General features: G+C 45.1%; 1 protein-coding gene across 1 annotated transcript in view; it reads right to left on the bottom strand.

Moving 5' to 3' along the window:
• Positions 1-7293: 7293 nt before the first annotated feature.
• LOC143316299 (guanylate cyclase soluble subunit beta-2-like) overlaps positions 7294-26194 on the bottom strand; it is a 53944-nt gene continuing 35043 nt past the window's right edge. Inside the window, exons 13-18 of the mRNA XM_076724183.1 lie at positions 19920-20043; positions 19695-19843; positions 19166-19312; positions 10147-10301; positions 8354-8535; positions 7294-7409 (exon numbers count right to left, since the gene is read on the bottom strand). Of these exons, the coding sequence (XP_076580298.1) occupies positions 7294-7409; positions 8354-8535; positions 10147-10301; positions 19166-19312; positions 19695-19843; positions 19920-20043 (873 nt within the window). The remainder of the gene's footprint in view (positions 7410-8353; positions 8536-10146; positions 10302-19165; positions 19313-19694; positions 19844-19919; positions 20044-26194) is intronic.

Raw genomic sequence — 26194 nt, 5'->3', positions numbered from 1 at the left:
TAAAGGTGGAGGAATCTGTTTCTACATCAACAGTGGTTGGTGCAAGGATGTGACAGTGATCCAGCAGCACTGTTTTCCTGACCTGGAATCTTTCACCATTAACTGTAAGCCTTTTTATTCACCCCGTGAGTTTGCTTCATTCATTCTGGTCGGCGTTTACATCCCGCCGCAAGCCAACGTACAGGACGCACAGCGTATGCTCGCGGACCAGATACTGCGCGTGGAGCGGACCAACCCGGACTCCTTAGTTATTGTCCTTGGCGACTTTAACAAAGGTAACCTCACCCACAAACTCCCTAAATACAGACAGTTTATCAAATGCCCGACCAGAGAGGAGAACATTCTGGATCACTGTTACACCACCGTCAGGGATGCTTATCACGCCGTCCCCCGTGCTGCACTGGGCCACTCTGACCACGTCATGGTGCACCTGATTCCTGCGTACAGGCAGAAACTAAAGCTCTGCAAACCTGTAGTGAGGACATCAAGGAAGTGGACCAGTGAGGCTGTGGAGGATCTCCAGGCGTGTTTGGACTCAACTGACTGGGATGTGTTCAGGACTGCTACCAACAGTCTGGATGAGTACACGGAGACTGTGACGTCCTACATCAGCTTCTGTGAGGACTGCTGTGTTCCATCACGCACCAGGGTGAGTTACAACAATGAAAAACCCTGGTTCACAGCCCAACTCAGGCAGCTAAGGTTGGCAAAGGAAGAGGCCTTCAGGAGTGGGGACAAAGACAGATACAAAGAGTCGAAGTACAAGTTTAGCAAGGCGGTGAAAGAGGCTAAACGGCTGTACTCTGAGAAGCTCCAACACCAATTCTCAGCTAACGACTCTGCGTCTGTCTGGAAAGGGCTCAGGCAGATCACTAACTACAAGCCTAAAGCCCCCCACTCCATCAACGATCGACGCCTAGCCAACGACCTGAACCAGTTCTACTGCTGCTTTGAAAGACAAAGGGACAGTCCAGCAACCATCCCCCACGACACCTCTGAACAGCTCCAGCTCCAGTCACCTCCACCAATGCCCACCTTAAAGGCCCCCCTCTCCCCCTCCCCACCCACCTCAGTGACGACTCTTTCCATCCATGAAAGGGACGTCAACAGACTCTTCAGGAGACAGAACCCCCGGAAAGCAGCTGGACCGGATTCTGTCTCCCCATCTGCCTTGAAGCACTGCGCTGATCAGCTGTCTCCAGTATTCACAGACATTTTTAACACCTGATTGGAGACATGTCACGTGCCAGCCTGCTTCAAGTCTTCAACCATCATCCCTATTCCCAAGAAGCCAAGGACCACAGGACTTAATGACTTCAGACCCGTCGCCCTGACCTCTGTGGTCATGAAGTCCTTTGAGCGCCTTGTGCTCTCACACATCAGAGACATCACTGACCCTCTCCTGGACCCCCTGCAGTTTGCCTACAGAGCCAACAGGTCTGTAGACGATGCAGTCAACTTGGCCCTCCACTTCATCCTCCAGCACCTGGACTCCGCAGGAACCTACGCCAGGATCCTGTTTGTGGATTTCAGCTCTGCCTTCAACACCATCGTCCCAACTCTGCTTCTGGAGAAGCTCTCCCAGCTGAGCGTGCCTGACTCCACCTGCAGGTGGATCACAGACTTCCTGTCTGACAGGAAACAGTGCGTGAAGCTGGGGAAACACTTCTCCGACGCTAAGACCATCAGCACCGGATCCCCCCAGGGCTGTGTTCTTTCTCCTCTGCTCTTCTCCCTGTACACGAACAGCTGCACCTCCAGTCACCAGTCTGTCAAGCTCCTGAAGTTTGCGGACGACACCACCCTCATCGGACTCATCTCTGATGGCGACGAGTCCGCCTACAGGTGGGAGGTTGACCATCTGGTGACCTGGTGCAATCAGAACAACCTGGAGCTCAATGCTCTAAAGACAGTGGAGATGGTTGTGGACTACAGGAAGAATTCAGCCTCACCCGCCCCCATCACCCTCTGTGACTCCACTATTGACACTGTGGAGTCTTTCCGCTTCCTGGGAACTATCATCTCCCAGGACCTCAAGTGGGAGCCGAACATCAGCTCCCTCATCAGGAAAGCACAGCAGAGGATGTACTTCCTACGGCAGCTGAAGAAATTCAGCCTGCCAAAGACAATGATGGTGCACTTCTACACAGCCATCATTGAGTACATCCTCACCTCCTCCATCACTGTCTGGTACGCTGCTGCCACCGCCAAGGACAAGGGCAGACTGCAGCGTGTCATTCGGTCTGCAGAGAAGGTGATTGGCTGCAATCTCCCATCTCTCCAGGACCTGTACGCCTCTAGGACCCTGAGGCGTGCAGAAAAGATTGTGGCTGATCCCTCTCACCCCGGACACAAACTCTTTGAGCCACTCCCCTCTGGCAGGAGGCTGCGGTCCATCAGGACCAAAACCTCACGCCACAAGAACAGTTTTTTCCCGTCTGCTGTCAGCCTTACCAACAAGACCCGGAACCCCCCCTGACACTCTTCACATTCCACCTCGGACTCATTCTGTCACATTGACTGATATAAATATAACTCTATGCGTTACATTAACGCTCAACTTGGACTTCTTTCTGAAAAACAGAACTGTGTTTCCGGTTATTAGCAACAACAAAAACAGACTTGTGTATATATATTTAAATTGTTATATTCTTATGCTCTTACTTTGATAGATGTGTCATGCACCAATTTCACCAGAAAAAATTCCTAGTATGTATAAAAGCGTACATGGCAATAAAGCTTTTTCTGATTCTGATTCTGATTCTGAAAACTTACAGTGGAAATACAGAGTAGAGAATGGAGCCCCTCAGGGCACTATTATAAGTCCACTTCTGTTTTCAATGATGAAAAAATGACATATTCAGTCCTACAGACAGGGCCACAGGGACCTCTTTATTTGCAGATGATGGGGTTATGTGGAAAAGGGGACGAAACGTGACATTCAATGCTAAGAAATGACAAGAACAATAAGGAAGGTGGAATCTTGGGCTTTGGAGTGGGGCTTTAGGTTCTCAGTTACAAAGACAAATGCAGTTTTTTCTAAAAAGAAAACACAAAACCAAATCAGTCTTAAACTATATGGACAAGATCTAGAAATAGTAGATTGATTTAAGTACTTAGAGATTTGGTCTGACAAGAATATTACATGGAAAATACATATTGAGAAAACAGTTGAAAAGTGTAAAAGATATTAAATATTGTTCGGTGTTTGAAGGGCAGAGAATGGGGAGCAAACAGAGCATCTTTGAAAACATTTTATGTGGGTTTAATCCATTCAGTTATTGATTATGGATGGATAGAGTATGAATCAGCATCAAATAAAATGCTGAAAAAACTGGATGTCATGGTGAAATGCCATTGGAATTAAGAAGAGAACAGATTTCATTAAACTACTGGGCAAACCTACGAGGACATGAGGAAAATCATCCGGGTCAGAATACGATCAAACTGTGCCAAGAGAAAGGAAAAGGACAGGCGAGGAGTTTTGGATGGACAGTTGAGAGACAAACAAAACTGTAGGCCAAGCTGTTCCTCTCTGTGTTGTGCCACCGTGGACAAAGGAAGAAGTGAAAGTCCATTTGAAACTGTTAAAGGACCAAAAAGGAAAGATTTGAAGTGCAAACAAAGTTAGAAAGTACATCAATAGAAACTACTCACAGTCTGTTAAAGTACACACAGATGCATCCAAGTCACAGAATAATAAGGTGGGAACAGCTTCTGTAACACCACATTTAGACACAATGTCAAGTAAAAGCATCAGTGATGATTCAGCAGTGTATACGAAGAATCAGAGGGACAATCCCCTTTATTCGTCACACAGATACACAGATACATGCATCATGCCCACACACGCCATGCACTGGTGAAATTTATCTTCCGCCTTTAACCCATCCTGGTCGTCCTTCCTCCGCGGCAGACCAGGAGCGGTGGGCTGCCATCCAACAGGTGCCCGGGGACCACAGGGGAGTGATTGGCTATTCTGCTTGCACTGAATTGGATAGAGGAGGTCAGACCACAGAAAGTCCTTAATAGGATCAGATTCAAGCAGTGCTTTAGAAAGTATTAGACACAACCATTCAAACACCAGGCTAGACATCATACTGGAGATAAAAGATCCACAGAATCAGGAGGACAGGGGTGGAAATTCAGTTCATTTGGGTTCCAGCTCATATTGGATTAGAAGGAAATGAACTGGCAGATAAATATGCTAAGAGTGCAACACGGACTAGAGAAATAAATATGGTTGTAAAATACAGTAAGTCTGAGATTAAATGTATCATCCAATCAAAAATAAATAAGAAATGGCAGGAACGATGGGACAGAGGGAGTAAGGGTAGACACCTCTTTGAACATGTGGGGGGCTTGGTTATGGCGCCTGCCTGAGCAGCAGCAGGTCTCTGAGCTCTGATGCTGTGTGCTATATTTTGCATTTCCATTTTGCCAATTCGACCCTCGACTAATTAATTTAACTCAACAATCATTACTTGTTCAGGCTGTGAACAAAAATGCCCAAAAAAAGACACACAACAGATTGTTACAGCAACATGGCGATGACGACGACGAAGCTAGCATGGAGCACTCCTTGGCAGATGGCGAGCAGGACTCGGTGGACGCTGAAGCAGACAAACAAGATGAAGCTGACATTTTAGCCGCCATTCATTTATGGAGAGCAGACCTTTCAATACAACTTAAAGAAGTCGCTTCATCTAATCAAGCAATAAAAGAAGCAATTGATGTATTTTCCTAGAGATTAACCGCAGCGGAGTCCCGCATTGGCAAAGCTGAAGACGACATCTCAGCGTTAGTCCAAGTTCAAGTTCAAGTTCAAGAACTAACACTAAAACTTGATGACCTCGAGAACAGACACTGAAGATCAAACCTACGACTGATTGGATTGCCCGAGAACACTGAAAGGGAAGACGCGGTTGCATTTCTCCAGACCTGGCTGCCTGAAATCCTTGGACCAGACAAGTTTCTGAGCCCGGTTGTTATTGAACGTGCCCACCGGCTGCCTGGCCGACAAGACCCGAGCAGACCTCCGCGCGCTCTCATCATGAAGTTTCTTAACTATCAAGATAAAGTGCGAGTAATGAGAGCAGCTCGACAAAAAGGAAAAGTGATGTACCGAGAGCACCGAGTCATGTTCTTTCCAGACCTATCTGTGGAGGTACAGAAACAACGGCGACAATATGACAACGTGAAGTGGAAACTCCACGAGTTAAACTTGGACTCTGGACTCATATTTCCTGCAAAGATGAGGATTATGCACAAAGGCAGCCGCCACCTGTTCCACACGCCAGAGGTTCAGCGGCTTCGTCAGGAAAACTACGGGTAAACAACGGCCAGCATTATGTACGCTAGACCACCACAACATTAAACACATTAATACGACAAATGGAGGACATTATGAATAACTCCACTGTGTTTAACGGCTGTGTTTCATGTACAATTGAATCTAGCTTGGAGTTTCACTCTTGTTCATTTGACAGAGGGGAAATGGGTGATCTATATTTGGTAGTCACCAGGATCGAGTGATTGACCTATATAGTTTAGGTAGAGAGTTTTTTTTTTTTCCCTGTCTTGCTCCTTTTAAAAAGGAACAGTGAGCATAACCAAGTCACAACAAGAAGGGAGGGTTCTCTGTATAATCAGATCTGAGGTTGAGGGGAGGGTTATTAGGTTTGTATTGTTATGAGTGTTTTACTGTTCTGTTTGTTGAACTTCAAGGTGCATGTTTTCACAGAAAAGGCAACACGTTATTATCAGCGCCATACCATAATCACAGTGCTTGTAAATGAATACAAATTTAGACGTTGTTACAGGTTTAAGAAAATTAGTTAAAGTTAAGCAAGTTATGAATAGGATCAAACAATATCATCCAAAAATAGTCTTCTTACAAGAAACGCATTTGCTTTCAAATGAAACAAGTCGGTTAAAGAGGAGATGGCCAGGCCAGGTAATTACCTGCTCTTTATCATCACATGCCAGGGTATTGCAGTGCTTATCCATAAGTCTGTTCCTTTACGTATTCAAAAGACTCTTTTGGATCCTGCGGGGAGATTTATTATTGTACAAGCTTCGCTAATAAACCAAGACCTGATTCTTGTGAATTTATACGGTCCTAATAATGACGATCCAAATTTCTACATTAATTTATTTCTATTAATTTCTTCTCTGCAGGGAGCCTTAATAATTGGTGGTGACTTTAACTGCACCCTTGATCCGAAACTTGATCGCTCTTCAGGCATAGATCCAACCCATGCAAGGAGCAGGAAAATAATCCACCAATTTATGCAGGATCTTAACCTCATTGATATTTGAGTAGAAAACCCTACAAAAAAAGAGTACGCCTGTCATTCAGCTACACATAATACATATAGCCGCATAGATTACTCTATCGTGTCCAAATCACTCACCCTTAATGTTAGTAGTTGTATGTACAAGAGTATTATCATTTCAGACCATGCACTACTTCTGCTCAATTACTCAGCTACGACTACTGTCAAAGGGAAAACTCTATGGCACCTAAAACCACAATGGTTACAAAATCCCAAATTCCTCGACTACATTGGACAAAATATTGATGACTATTTTCTGTTGAACACTACAGAAACTTCCACTTCAATAAGATGGGAAGCTTTCAAAACTTTTATTAGGGGTCAAATGATGGGATACACAAGAAATAAATCAAACAAAAAATATCTAGAGATGCTGAAGCTAGAAAGGGATATAAAGAAACTTGAACTGGAAATAAATGGTGGTAATAGTGGGGAAAAACAACAGACACTAACAATCCTAAAAGCAAAGTACAATAAGTTATCTGTCAACAAAGCCCTGGCAGGATTAACAAGATTGAAGCAGACCTACTATGATCAAGGAGAGAAGGCAGGGAAACTGCTTGCGTGACGCTTAAAAACACATCAAAATGAACAAACTATCACAGAGATAGACACTCCCGATGGAGGCAAAACATCTGACCCTCAAATTATTAATACGCTGTTTGAAACACACTACACACAGTTATATTCTTCGGAGTGCTCAGCTACTAATAAATCTTTTTCAGATTTTTTTGATCAGTTAACGCTCCCTTCACTTAGTGAGGAGGTTAAAGCTGATTTAGAATCCCCTAAACAACAGCTGAAATCTCTGAAGCAACTGACAAATTGAAAGGGGGAAAGGGCTTTGTGGTGTGGGGTGGGATGCTGTGACTGTAACTTTGTCGCATAATGTCAGTGTGGTTTGGAGTTGAGTTAGCCCTGTTACCAATCTAAGTAATCTAACTAGATAGTATCTTCACTGTTGTCCTCTCTCCTTGTCGTGCAACTGGGGCTGGAGTACAGTCAGCATATTTTCTGTGTTGAGCTCACAAACCTCTAAGCTGGCAGAGCCCAAACAGAGGTTGAGGGAGTCTTCAGTCAGAGTAAGACACAGAGTCTGCTGTTGAAATTCTTTGCAGGTGTATTGTAGCTGTTCTTGTTGGTCTCATGTGGTGGGGTGATGTCCCAAGCAAAGGGAGCGATTGTGTCCCAGCAGCTTGGGTCCAAGGCAATGGCTCCACCCAAGGGTGCGTCTCTCCACTCAGGGTCAGCTCTCACATCAGGCTCACTGTCAGACGCTAAATAAAATTGGAATTTTAAAGTTTCGATAAACTAGTGTACCCACAATTGAGTAATTCTGTCATCTACTTCGCCTCCATGTCACAAACTTAAAAATCTACTGAAGTCCATTCATTATTAGAGAATAATAACTACATCGTGAATTCTAATGAGATGCTGAGCCTCGCATTGTGCATGCACCGCCATCTTGGTTGGTGACAACCAAGATAATGTTTTTTATGTTTGAGGACCCCTGAAAAAATAAAAAAAACTCATATCAAATTTGTCGACTTCATTTGCAGTCTTGCAGCATGATTTTCCTCTTCACTATTGTTTTCCTTTCAACTTGACATCTGCCAAGCAATGAATCCTTTTCTATTCAACTGCTTTCTTTACACCTGATCAACTAGACACCCACAATCCAACCTAACCATCTATGTATTTCACTTTTTTAACACCTCTGTAATCCATCATACCATGTACTAGGCCACTTACTGAATTTACCACCATACTCTATCCAGCTGCTTTTCTATACACCTAACCAACTAGTCTGCTCGTTACTTCATCCATGCTGTAAGTCAGTGTATCCAATTGTGGTTAGTCTGTAAGCTAAGATGTAGGTTTCAGGTTAATCAAATATTTTTCAAACCTACTAATCAGTTTTCCTAAGCATATATTATTATTAAATATGCTAATGTATAGAAACTATAACTTGCATTTATTATTATTTTATTTCATTTATTTTCTGTATTCTTTACCTTTTTTGCTCTGGCCATGAAGGTCCACTCTGTAAAGACAGTTCCTTCCAGCCTCTCTTCCCATGATGCAATCTTCTGACACAAGCGGGTTCCCCAACAGGAAGTAAGTTGTCATCTGGCCTTTACCCTTGACCTCAATTTGCCCACGCTTTTGTATGCTGAATCCTGCATCCTTCAACTCACTGAACAGGGGATGGGGATGGGTTAAGGGTTTGGGTGGGGCACATATTTTCAATCTGTATCTGCATGCACATACATAATATCATAGCATAATAAGTACTATGATCCATGTGATATTTAAACCTGCAACAAGCTCAGCTATGTTTGTGTGTGTGTGTGTGTGTGTGCCCCACATGCGTGTGCTGTACTAAAACTAATAAAGGCAAACAGTTATCACTGCCAGAACAGTACTGTTTTCTCTCTGTAGCCTGTTACCTATCTGGCAAATACCTCCACATGAATAACAAACTGCATTCTGTATTTATACTGTTTCAGAGACATCGGAACAATTTCTACTTGGCAGAATGCATTTTGTCAAAAGAGGTTGAGATTCCTATTCCCCTGTTACACTGGAACTGTGAGCAAAAGGACTTGATCATGTTTGCTTTTTCCTACACCTAGTAGTTCCGGCTTAGTCCTAGCCAGTGAAACTGAGGCAGAGGAGTCCATCCTCATTTATGGAGAGGGGTGGCAGTGGATTGTGCCAAGTGTGGTTGAGAGGGGGGGTCCAAATTGATTAGCATGTATATCTACTCTTTTATGCATCTAACGGTTCGTAGGGCCATTATAATTCATTATGGTCTGTTACATGTTTTGGTAAAGTTAGTATGGCTATATTGAATGGACCTAGGATGTATTTGAGTGTAAACTGAAAATGAATTATATTTTGTCTCTGTAGGAGGGGCTTAAAGAATATAGGTGGCCAGCACCCATGGGTGCGGGCTCACTCTGCCGAACTCCAGCCAGTTGTTAGGAGTAGGACTGCTGGCCTAGCGCATAGGGCCCCCCAAGGGCTTAGCCTATGCTGTGGTTTGTAGCTTAGTTCTGTTTTTTCATTGTTTATGTAGTTTGCTCGAGACATTATTTAAACCATTATTTTCTTTTCTTACCTTTTTTTTTTTTTTTTTTTTGCCTTTTTGTATACTTTTCTTTGACTCACCCTGTAAATAGTCTTGGTTTCAGCACAATAAACTACCACGTGGGGATAATACAGCCTGCATCAGCCTGTGCCTTCCTTTTCTTCCCACTTGCTATCACAACAATTATTATACTGTCTTTTGAATTCTGGAAATCATTTATTGGCCTATATTTTTTCTGGGAATAGAAATTATGTCAAACCAGATGTTCATCAGCCTCAACGGAACGTGTGACTGAATGGAAATGAGGATAAATGACATAAAAGTGTTCCTTGCTGACAGACTCTCCTACTCACTCAGTCTTTTCAGTGTGTCCATAACAAAAGTTAACTTCAGCTTCTAGACAGAGACGTAACAAGGTAGTGGCAGAGGTTGTATGCAAACTTCTCCACATGGAATTTATAATTTATTTATAGTTACAGCTTCAGACATAGAAGACCAGTCTTAATCAGTTCCACACAGAGAACTTTACAGATCAAATTTGGGGAGAAAGGAGCAGTTGTCCTGATCTGATCTTATTACTACTCATTATCAGAGTTTGGATATGATAGTCAGTATGAGCACAATAAAAGTCACATCAGTGCTTTCTTAGAGTCCCTGACTCTGTTATAGGACACAACTGTTGGCTCGGGGTGAGACTAATGAATGAACACATACCTGTATGTGGAAGTGCTGAGGTGAATGTGGTCAGGGACTCCATGACTCTCCATCCTGGAGGCTGTGTTAACAGTGTCTCCAAACAGGCAATAACGAGGCATCTTCTCCCCCACCACACCAGCTAACACTGGACCAGTGTGGAGTCCCACACGAATCTGAAGCATGCATACAAAATATGTCAGCATATACACGCTGGCTGGAGTATACAAACTCAATAGTGGTCTACATTGTGACATAAACCAGGCTTGTGACATCCCCTTCAGCCTTGTTATTTCTGCTTTTGTGCAGTCAGAGGCAGGAAGTGTGTGGAGGCTCATCAGGTTATAGAGATCACCTGAGTAAGTCGCTGGACTGGGTTTTAGTTTGGTTTTACACTTTACACCTGCTATAGCATAGTCTTCACACAAAAAGTCAGGGTAATGAGGAAATGGATCATGCAAAGAGATGCTGCTGTTGAATTCAGTGCATCACAAATAAAATTCTGTTTTCAACTAAACTGAACTAAAGCAAAACTGTAGCAAAAACAGATGTAATGTATAATGATGTTGCCTCAGAGGGTCTTCCTACACAGCTGGTTCAGAGGAATGTCATACCATAATTTTGTACATCTTAGAAATCAGAATCAGAATCAGAAACAGCTTTATTGCCAAGAACGCTTTTACACATACGAGGAATTTGCTGTGGTGAAATTGGTGCATGACACATCTACTAAAATAAGAGCATAAAATATAACAATTTAAATATATATACACAAGTCTGTTTTTTGTTGTTTGCTATTTTCCGGAAACACAGTCTGTTTTTCAGAAAGAAAAGTCCAAGTTGAGCGTTAATGTAACACATAGAGTTGTATTTATATCAATGTGACAAAATGAGTCCGAGGTGGAATGTGAAGAGTGTCAGGGGGGGTTCCGGGCCTTGTTGGTAAGGCTGACAGCAGACGGGAAAAAACTGTTCTTGTGGCGTGAGGTTTTGGTCCTGATGGACCGCAGCCTCCTGCCAGAGGGGAGTGGCTCAAAGAGTTTGTGTCCGGGGTGAGAGGGATCAGCCACAATCTTTTCTGCACGCCTCAGGGTCCTGGAGGCATACAGGTCCTGAAGAGATGGGAGATTGCAGCCAATCACCTTCTCTGCAGACCGAATGACACGCTGCAGTCTGCCCTTGCCTTGTCCTTGGCGGTGGCAGCAGCGTACCAGACAGTGATGGAGGAGGTGAGGATGGACTCAATGATGGCTGTGTAGAAGTGCACCATTATTGTCTTTGGCAGGCTAAATTTCTTCAGCTGCCGTAGGAAGTACATCCTCTGCTGTGCTTTCCTAATGAGGGAGCTGATGTTCGGCTCCGACTTGAGGTCCTGGGAGATGATAGTTCCCAGGAAGCGGAAAGACTCCACAGTGTCAATAGTGGAGTCACAGAGGGTGATGGGGGCAGGTGAGGCTGAGTTCTTCCTGTTGTCCACAACCATCTCCACTGTCTTTAGAGCATTGAGCTCCAGGTTGTTCTGATTGCACTGTAATGATCAGGCCCTTTTTGGTCATTTCATGTGTTCTCATGCTCTGATCTTTAGCCTACATGGATGTCCTTCATAGCCTAGAGCTGTAAGGATAACATGGCTGGTGAGAGCCACTTCTCATAACAAAAAGGCAGGTGGCACACTGGTTGTTGACAGTCTCGTCTCCTCTTCTCTTTTTGTGATGTCTATTGCATTTAGATCTGGCATTCACGCCTTGACCAATTATATTCTGTAACGTATATCTGATTATTGTACTGGGTTGGTCAAACCCAACATGATAAATGTGAACTTTTGTATGACAACTGGGCTCATTTTGGCTGAGATCCTCAGGGAACTCTGACTTTCTGAGACCAGCGCTGTATTACTTTATATGTGACCTCAATAAATACTTTGACTGTGAACTGAAGATTGCTTCGGACTGTTCTTGGGCTTCCAACAAAGAACCGAGTGCTTACAGCACCAGGTCACCAGATGGTCAGCCTCCCACCTGTAGGCGGACTCGTCGCCATCAGAGATGAGTCCGATGAGGGTGGTGTCGTCTGCAAACTTCAGGAGCTTGACAGACTGGTGACTGGAGGTGCAGCTGTTCGTGTACAGGGAGAAGAGCAGAGGAGAAAGAACACAGCCCTGGGGGGATCCGGTGCTGATGGTCTTAGCGTCGGAGATGTGTTTCCCCAGCTTCACGCACTGTTTCCTGTCAGACAGGAAGTCTGTAATCCACCTGCAGGTGGAGTCAGGCACGCTCAGCTGGGAGAGCTTCTCCAGAAGCAGAGTTGGGATGATGGTGTTGAAGGCAGAGCTGAAATCCACAAACAGGATCCTAGCGTAGGTTCCTGCGGAGTCCAGGTGCTGGAGGATGAAGTGGAGGGCCAAGTTGACTGCATCGTCTACAGACCTGTTGGCTCTGTAGGCAAACTGCAGGGGGTCCAGGAGAGGGTCAGTGATGTCTCTGAGGCGTGAGAGCACAAGGCGCTCAAAGGACTTCATGACCACAGAGGTCAGGGTGACGGGTCTGAAGTCATTAAGTCCTGTGGTCCTTGGCTTCTTGGGAATAGGGATGATGGTTGAAGACTTGAAGCAGGCTGGCACATGACATGTCTCCAATGAGGTGTTAAAAATGTCTGTGAACACTGGAGACAGCTGATCAGTGCAGTGCTTCAAGGCAGATGGGGAGACAGAATCCGGTCCAGCTGCTTTCCGGGGGTTCTGTCTCCTGAAGAGTCTGTTGACGTCCCTTTCATGGATGGAAAGAGTCGTCACTGGTGGGTGGGGAGGGGGTGGGGGGGCCTTTAAGGTGGGCATTGGTGGAGGAGACTGGAGCTGGAGCTGTTCAGAGGTGTCGTGGGGGATGGTTGCTGGACTGTCCCTTTGTCTTTCAAAGCGGCAGTAGAACTGGTTCAGGTCGTTGGCTAGGCGTCGATCGTTGATGGAGTGGGGGGCTTTAGGCTTGTAGTTAGTGATCTGCCTGAGCCCTTTCCAGACAGACGCAGAGTCGTTAGCTGAGAATTGGTGTTGGAGCTTCTCAGAGTACAGCCGTTTAGCCTCTTTCACCGCCTTGCTAAACTTGTACTTCGACTCTTTGTATCTGTCTTTGTCCCCACTCCTGAAGGCCTCTTCCTTTGCCAACCTTAGCTGCCTGAGTTGGGCTGTGAACCAGGGTTTGTCATTGTTGTAACTCACCCTGGTGCATGATGGAACACAGCAGTCCTCACAGAAGCTGATGTAGGACGTCACAGTCTCCGTGTACTCGTCCAGACTGTTGGTAGCAGTCCTGAACACATCCCAGTCAGTAGAGTCCAAACACGCCTGGAGATCCTCCACAGCCTCGCTGGTCCACTTCCTTGATGTCCTCACTACAGGTTTGCAGAGCTTTAGTTTCTGCCTGTACACAGGAATCAGGTGTACCATGACGTGGTCAGAGTGGCCCAGTGCAGCACGGGGGACGGCGTGATAAGCATCCCTGACTGTGGTGTAACAGTAATCCAGAATGTTCTCCTCTCTGGTCGGGCATTTGATAGACTGTCTGTATTTAGGGAGTTCGTGGGTGAGGTTACCTTTGTTAAAGTTGCCAAGGACAATAACTAAAGAGTCCGGGTTGGTCCGCTCCACACGCAGTATCTGGTCAGCGAGCATACACTGTGCGTTCTGCACGTTGGCTTGCGGCGGGATGTAAACGCCGACCAGAATGAATGAAGCGAACTCACGGGGTGAATAAAAAGGCTTACAGTTAATGGTGAAAGATTCCAGGTCAGGAAAACAGTGCTGCTGGATCACTGTCACGTCCTTGCACCAACCACTGTTGATGTAGAAACAGATTCCTCCACCTTTAGTTTTGCCGGAAAGTTCCGTGTCTCTGTCCGCGCGGTGGAGTTGGAAGCCAGCCAGCTGCAGCGCAGAGTCCGGTATTAATCCACAGAGCCACGTCTCAATGAAGCACAAAACCGCAGATGAAGAAAAGTCCCTGTTTTCACCCAACAGCAGTTGCAGTTCCTCCAGTTTGTTGGGCAGTGAATGCACGTTAGAGAGAAATATTCCCGGTAACGCTGTGCGTAGTCCGCGCTGGCGAAGGCGCACAAGCGCGCCGGCCCTCTGGCGTTTCACTGCGTGAGCAAGGGTGAGCGCACCTTTGACCAGTATGTTCAAAATTTCCACTGTTGGGAGCAGAAATTTTGGAAATAAATCCTCTGGTGTTGCTCCCCTGATGTTCATGAGCTCTTCTCTGGTGAAAGAACTCCGGGTACCGTCACAAAAAACAGGTTTAAAACACAAAACAAGACAAAACAACACGCACCAACACACCGAGGCAGCCGTCCGCGGCACCATCTTGATCTCTAACTACTTGGTTAGGTTTAGGAAAAGATTGTGGTTTCAGTTAAAATAAGTAAGACACTGTTACTAAAATGCTTGCTGTTTGCTTTTGCAATGAAAGTACTTGGTTAGGTTTAGGAAAAGATCAGGGGATAATATAAGCATGATAAATATGTTATGGAATGTAAAATAGGTCCACAATGACGTGCAGTTTCACAAGGGACACAAATAGTGGTCTCCTGGGTGAGTGTCCTGTGTTTGACTCATCCACCCCACCATCCTTCATACACAGACTATCATGCCCTTTTTGTTCTTTTACTAGTTTTTAAATGTCTTAACGGGCTTGCGCCCTCTTACTTATCTGACCTGCTTTTACCATATCAACCCTCGCGGACCCTGAGGTCGTCCGACACCGGCCTTTTATCCATACCAAAAGCCAGAACAAAAACACTTGGTGAGGCGGCATTTAGCCACTATACCCCACGCCTGTGGAACAGCCTGCCGGAGGGCCTCAGGACTGCAGAGACTGTTGACATTTTTAAAAAAAGGTTAAAGACACACCTTTTTAATCAGGCTTTTAACTGACTTCAAATTCTTCTTATGTTTTTATCAGTTATCTTATGTTGATGTCTTTTATTCTGATGTCCTATATTTTGCATTATTTTACCCTATTTTATCTACTTTATTTATTATCTTATGAAATTCTCTTCTTTTAACTGTTCCAGTGTTTCCTCTGGGGGTCCTCCACACTGAGAGTTGTGTCTGGTCTGCTCCGGGGGTGCTGTCCTCGGGCCCCATCAGCCCGGCTGGTGGGGGGGCTCCCTACCTTGGTGTGGGGACTTGCCGGTACGTCAGGGTCGGTGGGGCCCGGGTGCCGGTGCCCCCTGTGCTCATAGCCCGTGATGACTCCTCTCGGTGTGGACGGCCCCAAAGGTGGCATTCTCCTCAATCCTCAGTGCCTTGCATGTCTCATTACTCCTGCTACTGTCTGTGGTGAGAATGTGTGTGTGTGTGTGTGTGTGTGTTTCTGTGTGTGTGTATGCATGTGGTTGAGGGTGTGTGTTAGTACATAGGGGGGGTGGGAGGGTTGGGTTTTTTGTGTTATTCTGTTTTTATTTATATTGTTTTTAACTCTTGTAAAGCACTTTGTGTTGCACTATGTATGAAAAGTGCTATATAAATAAAGTTTGATTTGATTTGATTTAAATGACACCACCTCACTTCCTCCTTTGAGCCTGCCATAGTTGCTATGGCTGCTAGAAGTAAACGTAAATATGGGCCGTAATACACCTGCTTGCTCAGTTGACCTATATTGCTTTTTTCCTGGTAAGGACGGGCTCTGCCATCCTTTTTGGAATTTCACAAAGGAATTTCAACATGTGTAATAGGGATGAGCGAGTACACCACTATCTGTATCTGTATCTGTATCTGTTCAACCATCTAAATTGTCTGTATCCGGATCTGTATCCTAAACCGGAAGTGGGCGTGGCTTAAATCAGTACATTATTTTAAGTCTGAAATTGATATACAATAAAAATATTAATATAGGCTACTTTGTGTGTTCTGCTATATGTGTGTATGTGTGTAAGTGGTCTGTAAGACTGTTTATTTTTTAATGATCTGTGTGAACTTGGTGATTCATGCAAACATCCAGTGATGGCAAACAGGGAAATAATATGTCAGCTATGTTCACTGTATTCTTCTCAAAAGCACCGCGTTCAGTACGAGCAAAGTTGTCCAACTGACTTTATATCACCAGCCAAACTAAGGTCGCTTTCACATCAGAGCTGTTTGGTCTGTTTGGTTGTTTGTTCGCTTTAAACAGACCAGAGTTCATTTCCTCGGATAGCCCGCTCGTTTGGGCAGGTGTGAAAGCTCATCCGAACTCTGGTACAGACCAAACAAGTGAACTCTGGTCCGCTTGAAATCGTGGGTCGCTTGCAAGTGAACCCTGGTTCGGTTCATATGCAGTGTGAAAGCTCACCGGACCAAACAAAGGACCAAATGTACGTAGTGATGCTATTCGCAGTGCATACGCAGTGCATCTAAGGTAGAGGAAGTACAGCGCGCACTCCAAACCAAAACATACATGGCGAGAGGATAGGCGTGGACAAATGAAGAGCTCAAAGCTCGTCTGAAACGAGTATCCAGCTCAACCCTGATGTGTAAGTTACCATCTCGTGGAAACACATTCGAAGGCCTAATCAGGTGTAGCAGGGTGAACAAGACCTCTAACTGACCTGTCCCCCTTTGCATTCCTTCAGGAGAAATGGAGTTGTAAAATATCCCAACTTTTAAGAGTTATTGACCATTTGGACTGTTTACAGGGAGGTGTGATTTCGGAGAGAAACAGGTTGTCTGGCCTGGAACACCTTCACTCTTTCAGGGAAGCGGGAAGCACAGACAGCTCAACTTCAAAGGTTACCTTTCACCTAGAGTGTTTTTCATCATTTTTTTTCTTTACAGCTACACCAGATAAAGGCGATGAAATTGTCTGAATGGATAATTGCCAGGCCTCAGAGGAACCTCCAAAATCAGATAATGCTGACAAGTTGTTAATCAGACATTCCTATAGCAAACTGCTTTTGTGTATCTGTGTGCTCTCTTTTCCATCGCACCAGGATAATGAAGTCTATATGTATGATTCAACTTTGGGTGTTCTTACAGTACTGAACTCAAAATCTGTATGGTATCAATGCTTTTTCCCCCCCGTGTTTCTAGCTTCGAAAATGACAAAACTATGATTTTAGTTCTCCTAGAAAGTTTTTCTGAATTTCTACCAAGGAACCATACTGCCACCTAGAGTCTAGTAGCGGTTAGGTTTATGATATTTGACATGAGACAATTATAATTAGTAGTGTTCATTTCGGCAAATATAGTCTACCTTTCCTTATTTCTTTGTTCTACTAGTTAGTTATACTATTAGTTATCATATATGTTAGTATGATTATTGAAGAATGTTGTCATTGTTCATCAAAAGGTGCCTGACTCATGTTGTGAACAATGTTGAAATGTCATGGAAAATTGATATTTTAATATCTATGTGATTGACCATAGTGACAAGCAGACGAGTCCATCGCACCCAATCATTAGTTAATGTTTTCTCTCTATAAGATGAAATCACAGTGTTCACCTGTAAATCATCCCACGTGCGTAAAGGTCTGACACAGACCCATACTGGAGCACCGGATATATCCGCACCTCATTCTCTTATTCTGTCAGTCTTCTGTTAGTTATCACTCTGTTCTCTTACTCTCTCTCTTAGTCGCTGTTTCTTACTACGTTCTTGTAACTCTCGCGTTTTAGTTCGTCTTCATTTTTATACCTCGAGTTGAGTTCATACATGTTTAGTTGTTTGACTCCTTTTATTCAGAAAATGTTTTTCTAGTTTTTCAATCTTCGTGCAACTGTAATTTTTGCTTGCCACGTTAAGCCGCATAACTTTTTCAAAGTTAGCCAAATCAAGTAATAGTAATATTGCAGATGCTCTCCACCGGCCATCGAAAGTATTTTCAATTTTATTATTAGCTGAAAGGTTTGTGCCGTACGACTGCCAGCCTCTTGGGACCTAAGTCCTGCAGTCAGCCTTAGCCCATCTGTCTGCATCAAACAACCATCGAAAAGACACTTCTCGCCTGTTGTCAACACCAGAGGTCAAAAGACCTGAAACATTTCTGTCCAAGATTAGCTCAGCACCGCGGTTCAATTGGCTCCCCCCCCAAGGGACCGCAGGGCAGACTGAGACACGAGCAACAGCCTGCGGCCCCTTTCACGTCAGTTCGGAGCAGACATCCACTGGAGTATCGCTGGCACAAAAGTAGGCATGCTTATACAGTTTTGAACAAAGATTTGGTGTTGTAGGCTATAACAATCTCAGTTCTCCTTAGACTCACTTAGTCATTCATTCAAGAAATTAACATTACGTTTGCGTCCCCATTTTTCCTCAAAACTACTTCTCATTCTGCTATTATTTTGCCATAAGTCTCTCCATACAGTTGTTTGTGTTACATCATATCATCCATATTATTTGCCATATTATTTACTGTTCATATCCATTCTCATTGCTGTGTCAAATAAATAATACTTTTCATTTATGTCGTTGTCACACGGTGTCCTTTTGAGCTGGAAATAGACGATTTCTGTATTGGGAATTTTTGCTTCAGATTATCAGACTGATCTCCCGTTAATTCAATTTTAATTATTAAATCAGCATTAAAAGAAATAATAAAGAAAATCCTTCTGAGCTGAGGAAGGTTGGTGCCCCTTTCATATTAACGAGTGCAACATTAAAGTTAAAGGTTTAGTGATCTGATTCCCCTACACAGGCCTTGTTGCATTGTCTGATGAGAAACTCAAGATGCACTTTGCAATCTTTGTTGGCACATTTCCCTCAGCCAAAACTGCAAAACAAATAAAAAAAATAAAATAAAAGGTGTACACAATGTGGTCTGTGCACCCTGATGTCACTGTTGGGTGTGGTTACAGCTGATTAGGCGAGTGTGCATGATTAGGCAAGTGTGCAGTATTGCAGCAGACTTAAAACTTTCAACCAGGGTAGGTTAGTAAAAAAGTTCTTTTCAGCTTGGTTTTCAGTTACTGTTACAGTGAAAATCTTTCTATAGACACTGACAAGAAGGTACCAAATCTTCTCTTTCAGCCATGACATACATGGACATATCTGACATGTTTAAAAATTCTTACCTGTATGGGTTTGCCTGTCACAGGGTTGATGACCTCTCTGGTGGCTATCTTCACACCCAAAGCAAAGTTTGCCACTCTGAAAGCATGGCTTTCTGTAGGGACTGGAACTCCACCCACCACCATGTATGCATCACCAATAGTCTCAACCTGTAGGAATGTGTCGGTGAAGATTCTCATTCATCCAGGTCACGGTACTTCTAAGTGCTTCTAAAGGCAACTGGATATGTTTGCGGTTCTAGAAGACGTTTTGCCTCTCATCCAAAAGGCTTTTTCAATTCTAACTGACTGGTGGGGAATCTCAGGCATTTGTCGTCTGGGAGGATCACAGCTCTGCCCAGCATCATGCAAGTTGTTAGAGTCACATGAAGCACTTGGAACAATCATTAGGAATCCAATAAATGGCAATAATTTTTCATCCTTGTTTCAACATAGATAGATCATAACCTCCTCTAGAAATATTTATTTCAACCAGCACAATATCATTCCTAAATCTCAGTGGAGATGACAAATGTCACAGGTGGGTTAATACCTTGTAGATGTCATGTATATTGGTGAGTCGGTCAAACTTGGAGTACATGGAGTTGAGCATGTGAACAATATGGATAGGCTCACTGGCAGCGCAGATGTTTGTGAAGGTTACCACATCGCTGAACAAAATAGTGCACACCTCAAACTCCCCTGAAAATACAGACACTTTGACAGAGCAACAGAAAGATATGGACAGATAGACATCTGGGTTGATAGACAGACTTACGTGCCTTAACACTCTTCCCATCTTTAAGCTGATTGGCTACATGGCGAGGCAGCATGGCATACAGCAGAGTCTCTGTCTTCTCTTTTTCAGCCTCTAGGTGCTGTGACAGGATTCTCAGTTCCTCCTACAGAGAGACAGACCAGACAAATTATATTTGCTTTGTACTGTGAAAAGACTCAAGCATAACTGCTTTATAAATCTCACATTGTATAAATCTCACATTCAGTGTTAAAGGGCTAGGAGACATGGAATATGACACAAACTGTGTAGTGATTAATAAATATACTCTCAGTCAGTCACATTATTGACCTTCTGACACAGCTTTGCCAATCACAGTAAAGCAAGACAAGTGGTACTATGTGGCACAATTTGATCAGCACCACAAATTCAGAAGCCCCCATGGAAGTAGAAAAAACGAGGACGTTCACGTCGCCCAGATTGGCGTCACCGGGGCCCCACCCTGGAGCCAGGCCTGGAGTTGGGGCTCGCAGGCGAGTGGCTGGTGGCCGGGTCTTTGACCGCGGGACCCGGCTGGGCACAGCCCGAAAGAGCGATGTGGGTCCGCCTTCCCGTAGGCCCACCACCCGCAGGAAGAACCAGAAGGGGCCGGTGCTTTGCGTTATGGGTGGCAGTCGTGGGCGGGGGCCCCGACGACCCAAACCCTGGGCAACGACTCTGGCTATGGGGACATGGAATGTTACCTCGCTGGGGGTGAAGGAGCCAGAGCTAGTGCGGGAGGTTGAGCGGTACCGACTAGAGATAGTCGGGCTCACCTCCACGCACAGTTCGGGCTCTGGAACCCAACTCCTTGAGAGAGGCTGGACTCGCTTCTACTCTGGAGTTGCCCACGGTGAGAGACGGCGAGCTGGTGTGGGCTTGCTTATAGCCCCCCAGAAGAACTGTTTAAAAAGGGGGGACAGGAGGGTGTGTTCCAACTATTGGGGGATCACACTCCTCAGCCTCCCTGGGAAAGTCTATTCCAGGGTACTGGAGAGGAGAATCCGGCCGATAGTCGAACCTCGGATTCAGGAGGAACAATGCGGTTTTCGTCCTGGCCGTGGAACACTGGACCAGCTCTATACCCTCCACAGGGTGCTTGAGGGTTCATGGGAGTTTGTCCAACCAGTCCACATGTGCTTTGTGGACTTGGAGAAGGCATTCGACCGTGTCCCTCGCGTCATTCTGTGGGAGGTGCTCCGGGAGTATGGGGTTGGAGGCCCTCTGCTGAGGGCTGTGCAGTCCCTGTACAACCGGAGCAGGAGCTTGGTCTGCATTGCCGGCAGTAAGTCCGACCTGTTCCCGGTGCATGTTGGACTCCGCCAGGGCTGCCCTTTGTCACCGGTTCTGTTCATTATTTTTATGGACAGAATTTCTTGGCGCAGCCAGGGGCCGGAGGGGGTTCGGTTCGGGAGCCGGCAGATTTTGTTTCTGTTTTTTGCAGATGATGTTGTCTTGTTGGCTCCATCGAGCCAGGACCTTCAGCATGCACTGGGGCGGTTCACAGCTGAGTGTGAAGTAGCTGGGATCAGCACCTCCAAGTCCGAGGCCATGGTTCTCGACCGGAAAAAGGTGGCTTGCTCCCTCCGGGTCGGAGGAGAGATCCTGCCATAAGTGGAGGAGTTTAAGTATCTTGGGATGTTGTTCACGAGTGAGGGAAGAATGGAGCGTGAGATTGACAGGCGGATCGGTGCAGCGGCAGCAGTAATGTGGTCGGTGTATCGGTCCATCGTGGTGAAGAAGGAGCTGAGCCGAAAGGCGAAGCTCTTGATTTACCGGTCAATCTACGTTCCTACCCTCACCTATGGTCATGAACTTTGGGTCATGACCGAAAGAACGAGGTCCCGGATACAAGCGGCTGAAATGAGTTTCCTCCGCACTCCCTTAGAGATAGGGTGAGGAGCTCTGTCACCTGGGAGGAGCTCAGAGCCGCTGCTCCTCCACATCGAGAGGAGTCAGCTGAGGTGGCTCTGGCATCTCTACCGGATGCCCCCTGGATGCCTCCCTAGGGAGGTGTTCCAGGCATGCCCCACCGGGAGGAGGCCCCGGGGAAGACCCAGGACATGCTGGAGAGACTATGTCGCTCGCCTGGCCTGGGAATGCCTCGGGGTCCCCCCGGATGAGCTGGAGGAAGTGTCCAGGGAGAGGGAAGTTTGGGTGTCCCTGCTTAGACTGCTGCCCCCGCGACCCGGTCCCAGATAAAGCGGGTGGAAATGGATGGATGGATAGATGGATGGATGGATGGACAAATTCAGAGTCTAAGGCAGATGGTGGGAGGTTTTTAAGCATTTAAATTGTGAAATGATGATAAAAAAAAACCCACTATATACTAAAATACTGAAAATACATAATAGAAATAAATAAATGCTGTTTATATGATCACATCTTTCTGCTACTGAAGTTTTAATTTATAAGATGAAACTTTGAAGACATATTTTCCACTCAAATGCCAACAACTTGTTTTGCACTGCCTAATTTGAATCAACCTCCCACAGTCTCTCCCTTTCCTCCCACCTGTGCACTCTGCACTGGACACCAGAATATCACACAGATGGGCAAAGCAAATGTCAAAGTCATAAAAATGTGATGTGATCTAGGAAAACCCGTCGGATGTCGCGCTGGCACTTTTCCAGGAAAACGTGAAAATAGGTCGAAAGTCAAAATATTGGTGAAATTGGGTTTTCATTAAATTATTATTTTACATCTTGTCTATCATTCCCGAAAATATCTCATTATATTTCGCTTGTTTAATATGTTAAAAACGTTATTTAAATTAGGCACGCTGTTCGTCGTTATCTCCTAAGAATAAAAAACAAGCAGCACATGAAATCCGCCCCTAACGTGTTAGTCTACACAGCCTACGAAGACGGTTTATCTATCATAGTTAAGGTGACCAGATGTCCCGCTTTATGCAGGACAACCACGTATTTCCATAACTTTTCTTTTGTGATGTTGTCGCGAATTATTATTGACCGTGTCACTAACAATTTGCGACAACGTCACAATTTGCGGAACGTGAGAAAAGTAATGGAAATGCGTGGCTGTCCTGCACGAAGCGGGACATCAGGTCACCCTAATCATCAAAACATTATTTTGACACCTCAGTCAGATGCTATGAGACACACAGAGAGAGATGTCAAAGCTTCAGAGATGGAGAGAGTTTGAGGTAGCTGGTCATGTTCTGATTTAGAATCCTTGTCTTTAAACCTGTTTTTCTCCAAATTGTGCTCCAAAAAATCCGACTGATCAGCTGACTTTGAGTGATCATAACACTTGATAGAAACCAAATATAAAAATAATGAAAACAGCTTTGAAAAAAGCTCGAAATAAGCTTCTAGGTGATATTAAAATCTCCAAAAGGTAAAATTTCGACATGTGACTGGTTTTCCCAGATCCCATCACAAATGTCAAACAAGTGTTTCTTGTGCTGGCAACATGTGAATAGCATGCTTGATTTCACCCTTTTTTCCAGAATCGCATAAATAGATTCATTGTCAAATTTAAAACTCCATCTCATTTGATTTTTGAGGTCCTTACTCTGTATATCTCTTTATCTCTTTATTACAGTGGAAAAAATAAGTATTGAACATGTTAACATTTTTGTCAGTAAATATGTTTCTAATAGGGCTATTGAAATGATTTTCTTCACCAGATGTCGATAACAACCTAAGCAATCCACAATTACAAATAAGTCAAAACAAATAAGTCCATAAATTATGTGAAATAAAATGGAATGAGACAGGCAAGAACTGTTGAACACATGAGGAAGAGCAGGTGCAAAAAGGCATGGAAAGCCAAGAAACTAGCTGAAATCTGTCAGTATTTAGAATGCAATCCTGCCCCCATCTGTGTAAATTAATATCAACTCGTTTAGTCCTCATTGATGGCCTATAAAAAAGTTTCTCATTATTAAGGTGTCACACAAGAAACATCTCATGATGGGTAAAAGCAAAGAGCTCTTGCAAGACCTTAGCAACCTCATTGTTGCAAAACATGGTGATGACATTGTTTATAGATGAATTTCTAAACTTCTGAACGTTCCAGTGAACCCCGTTGGGGCCATTATCCAGAAGTGGAAAGAACATCATTTCACCTTAAACCTGCCACGACCAGGTTTTCACAAGATTTCTGACGGAGAAGTCAAAAGAGTATCTAAAGAGTTGTCCAAGAGCCAAGGACCACTCGCTGAGAGCTTCACAAAGACTTGGCATCAGCAGGTATAGTTCTTTCAAAGAACACAAGAAGTAGTGTACTCAACCAGCATGGCCTCTATGCACGCTTGATATACCAACCTTTATGTTGAAGCTCATTTGTTTGCTGCACAACATTTGGACAAACCGATGAAATACTGAGAGAAGATAGTCCGGTCAGATGAAACCAAAACTGAGCTTTTTGGATGTCACAGTGTACACCATGTTTGGAGGAAGAAATGGCACTCCACATCACCACCAAAACACCATACTAACAGTGAATTTTGGAGGTGGGAATATCATGGTGTGGTGTTGTTTTTCAGCACATACTACTGGCAGACTTCATATAATTGAAGGAAGAATGAATGGAGAAATGTACACAGACATTCTTGACAATAATCAGCTGCTATCCACCAGGATGCTGAAGTTGAAGCGAGGGTGGACATTTCAGCAAGACAATGATCCCAAACACACAGCCAAGGAAACCCTCAATTGGTTTCAGAGAAAGAAACTAAAGCTGAGTGGCCCAGTCACTCAACCGACTGAAATCCGATTGAAAATCTATGGAAAGAACTGAAAATCAGAGTTCATAGAAAAGACCCCAGAACCTTCAAGATTTGAAGAGCGTTTGTGTGGAAGAATGGTCCAAAATCATACCTGAGCAATGCATGCGACATGGATATTGCTTATATCAACCTTTATGTCAGACTTGGCAAGTCCAGATAAGAAGCAACAATACAGAGTCTCTAGTAAGGCACGGTGAATAAAACACCAACTTAGGGGAGAGTGAACAGGACAGGAGCAGAGCAGGGAACCTCAGGCAGGTAGCCTACGGACTGAGCAGGGACAGAGCAAGTAACCTTGGAACCCGGAGGCGAAGGCAAAATCCCTCTGGAGTCCATCAGTGAAGGCGAAACACTTTTGGAGGCCAGCAGCAAAGGCTGAGCCCTTCTGGAGATCGGACCAGAGACCGATGGTGTAGGCAAGTCCCCTCTAGACTGGAGGCTGGCGATGGGGCAGCAGGATTGGAGGCCAGTGATGGGGCATCAGGACTGGAGGCTGGTGATGGGGCATGTGGACTGTAGACCGGTGGTGGAGTGGCTGGAGCAGGATGGCTGCAGCACAGGAACTGGAGATGGCTACAGCACAGAATCTGGAGATGGCTGCAACAGAGGAACTGGAGATGGCTGTGGCTGTGGCTCAGTGGATGGCTGCGGCTCTGGCTCAGAACTCCACTGCGGCTCAGATTCAGGGGATTGCTACAGCATAAGAGCTGGAGATAGCTGCGGCTCTGGCTCAAAAGGCAGCTCTGGGCAGCGGTGTGGCATGACGTTGTCATTGGGAGCCCCGCCTCCCCCCCCTGCCTTTTTTGTAGGGGCTGAACCAGGTACAGGACATGGCTGGAGGCTAGCAGAGCTGTGGCTTGCCAGCTCAGGGACTGGAGATCACTGCAGCTTTGTTGTGAGAGTCAGTCATACCGCCAACAGGGAAACAGGAGCTGGTGATGACTGAACCACCAAAGAGGAACCAGGAAGAGGTGTTGGTTGGACTGCTGACCAGGAGCTGGTGTCGGTAGGTCTGGCGACCTTGGACGCAGAGCAGATGTTGACCTAGCCACTAACTGAAGACCAGGAGCACGTGTCGATTGGACCACCGAACGGGAAACAGGAGCCATGTTGGTCGGGCCACCAACTGGGAACTTGGAACAGGTGTTGGTCGGGCCGCCGAAGGGGAACCAGGAGCAGGTGCTGGACACACTGATGTGAGTCCTGTATCTTTCAGTGTGGATTGATATATTTGATCGCGCATTTAAAAAAAAAAGGACTGTTTGAGGCATTAAAGAGAGTAGGCGGGCCCTTTCTTTTCACCTGCCTCAAATAATGTGGATTTGACTCATATTTCACCAAAACATTATAAAATTCCCTTATTGCTTGCTCGGGAATGGGAGAGACATCACACTAAGACTTTGGAGCATGCTCTGGGGGATGAGGCATTGACCTACCAAGGAACAGACATGGTGGTGGCCAGTACAGGGACTGGGAGACATCAGTAATGTGATCAGGGTGGCACTAACTGTTATTAATAAAA

The sequence above is a fragment of the Chaetodon auriga genome, chromosome 23, assembly GCF_051107435.1.
Source record: "Chaetodon auriga isolate fChaAug3 chromosome 23, fChaAug3.hap1, whole genome shotgun sequence".
In the NCBI taxonomy this organism is placed as follows: Eukaryota; Metazoa; Chordata; class Actinopteri; order Chaetodontiformes; family Chaetodontidae; genus Chaetodon; species Chaetodon auriga.
Note: the sequence above shows the minus strand (reverse complement) of the source record. Positions and strands in the feature narration are given on the sequence as shown.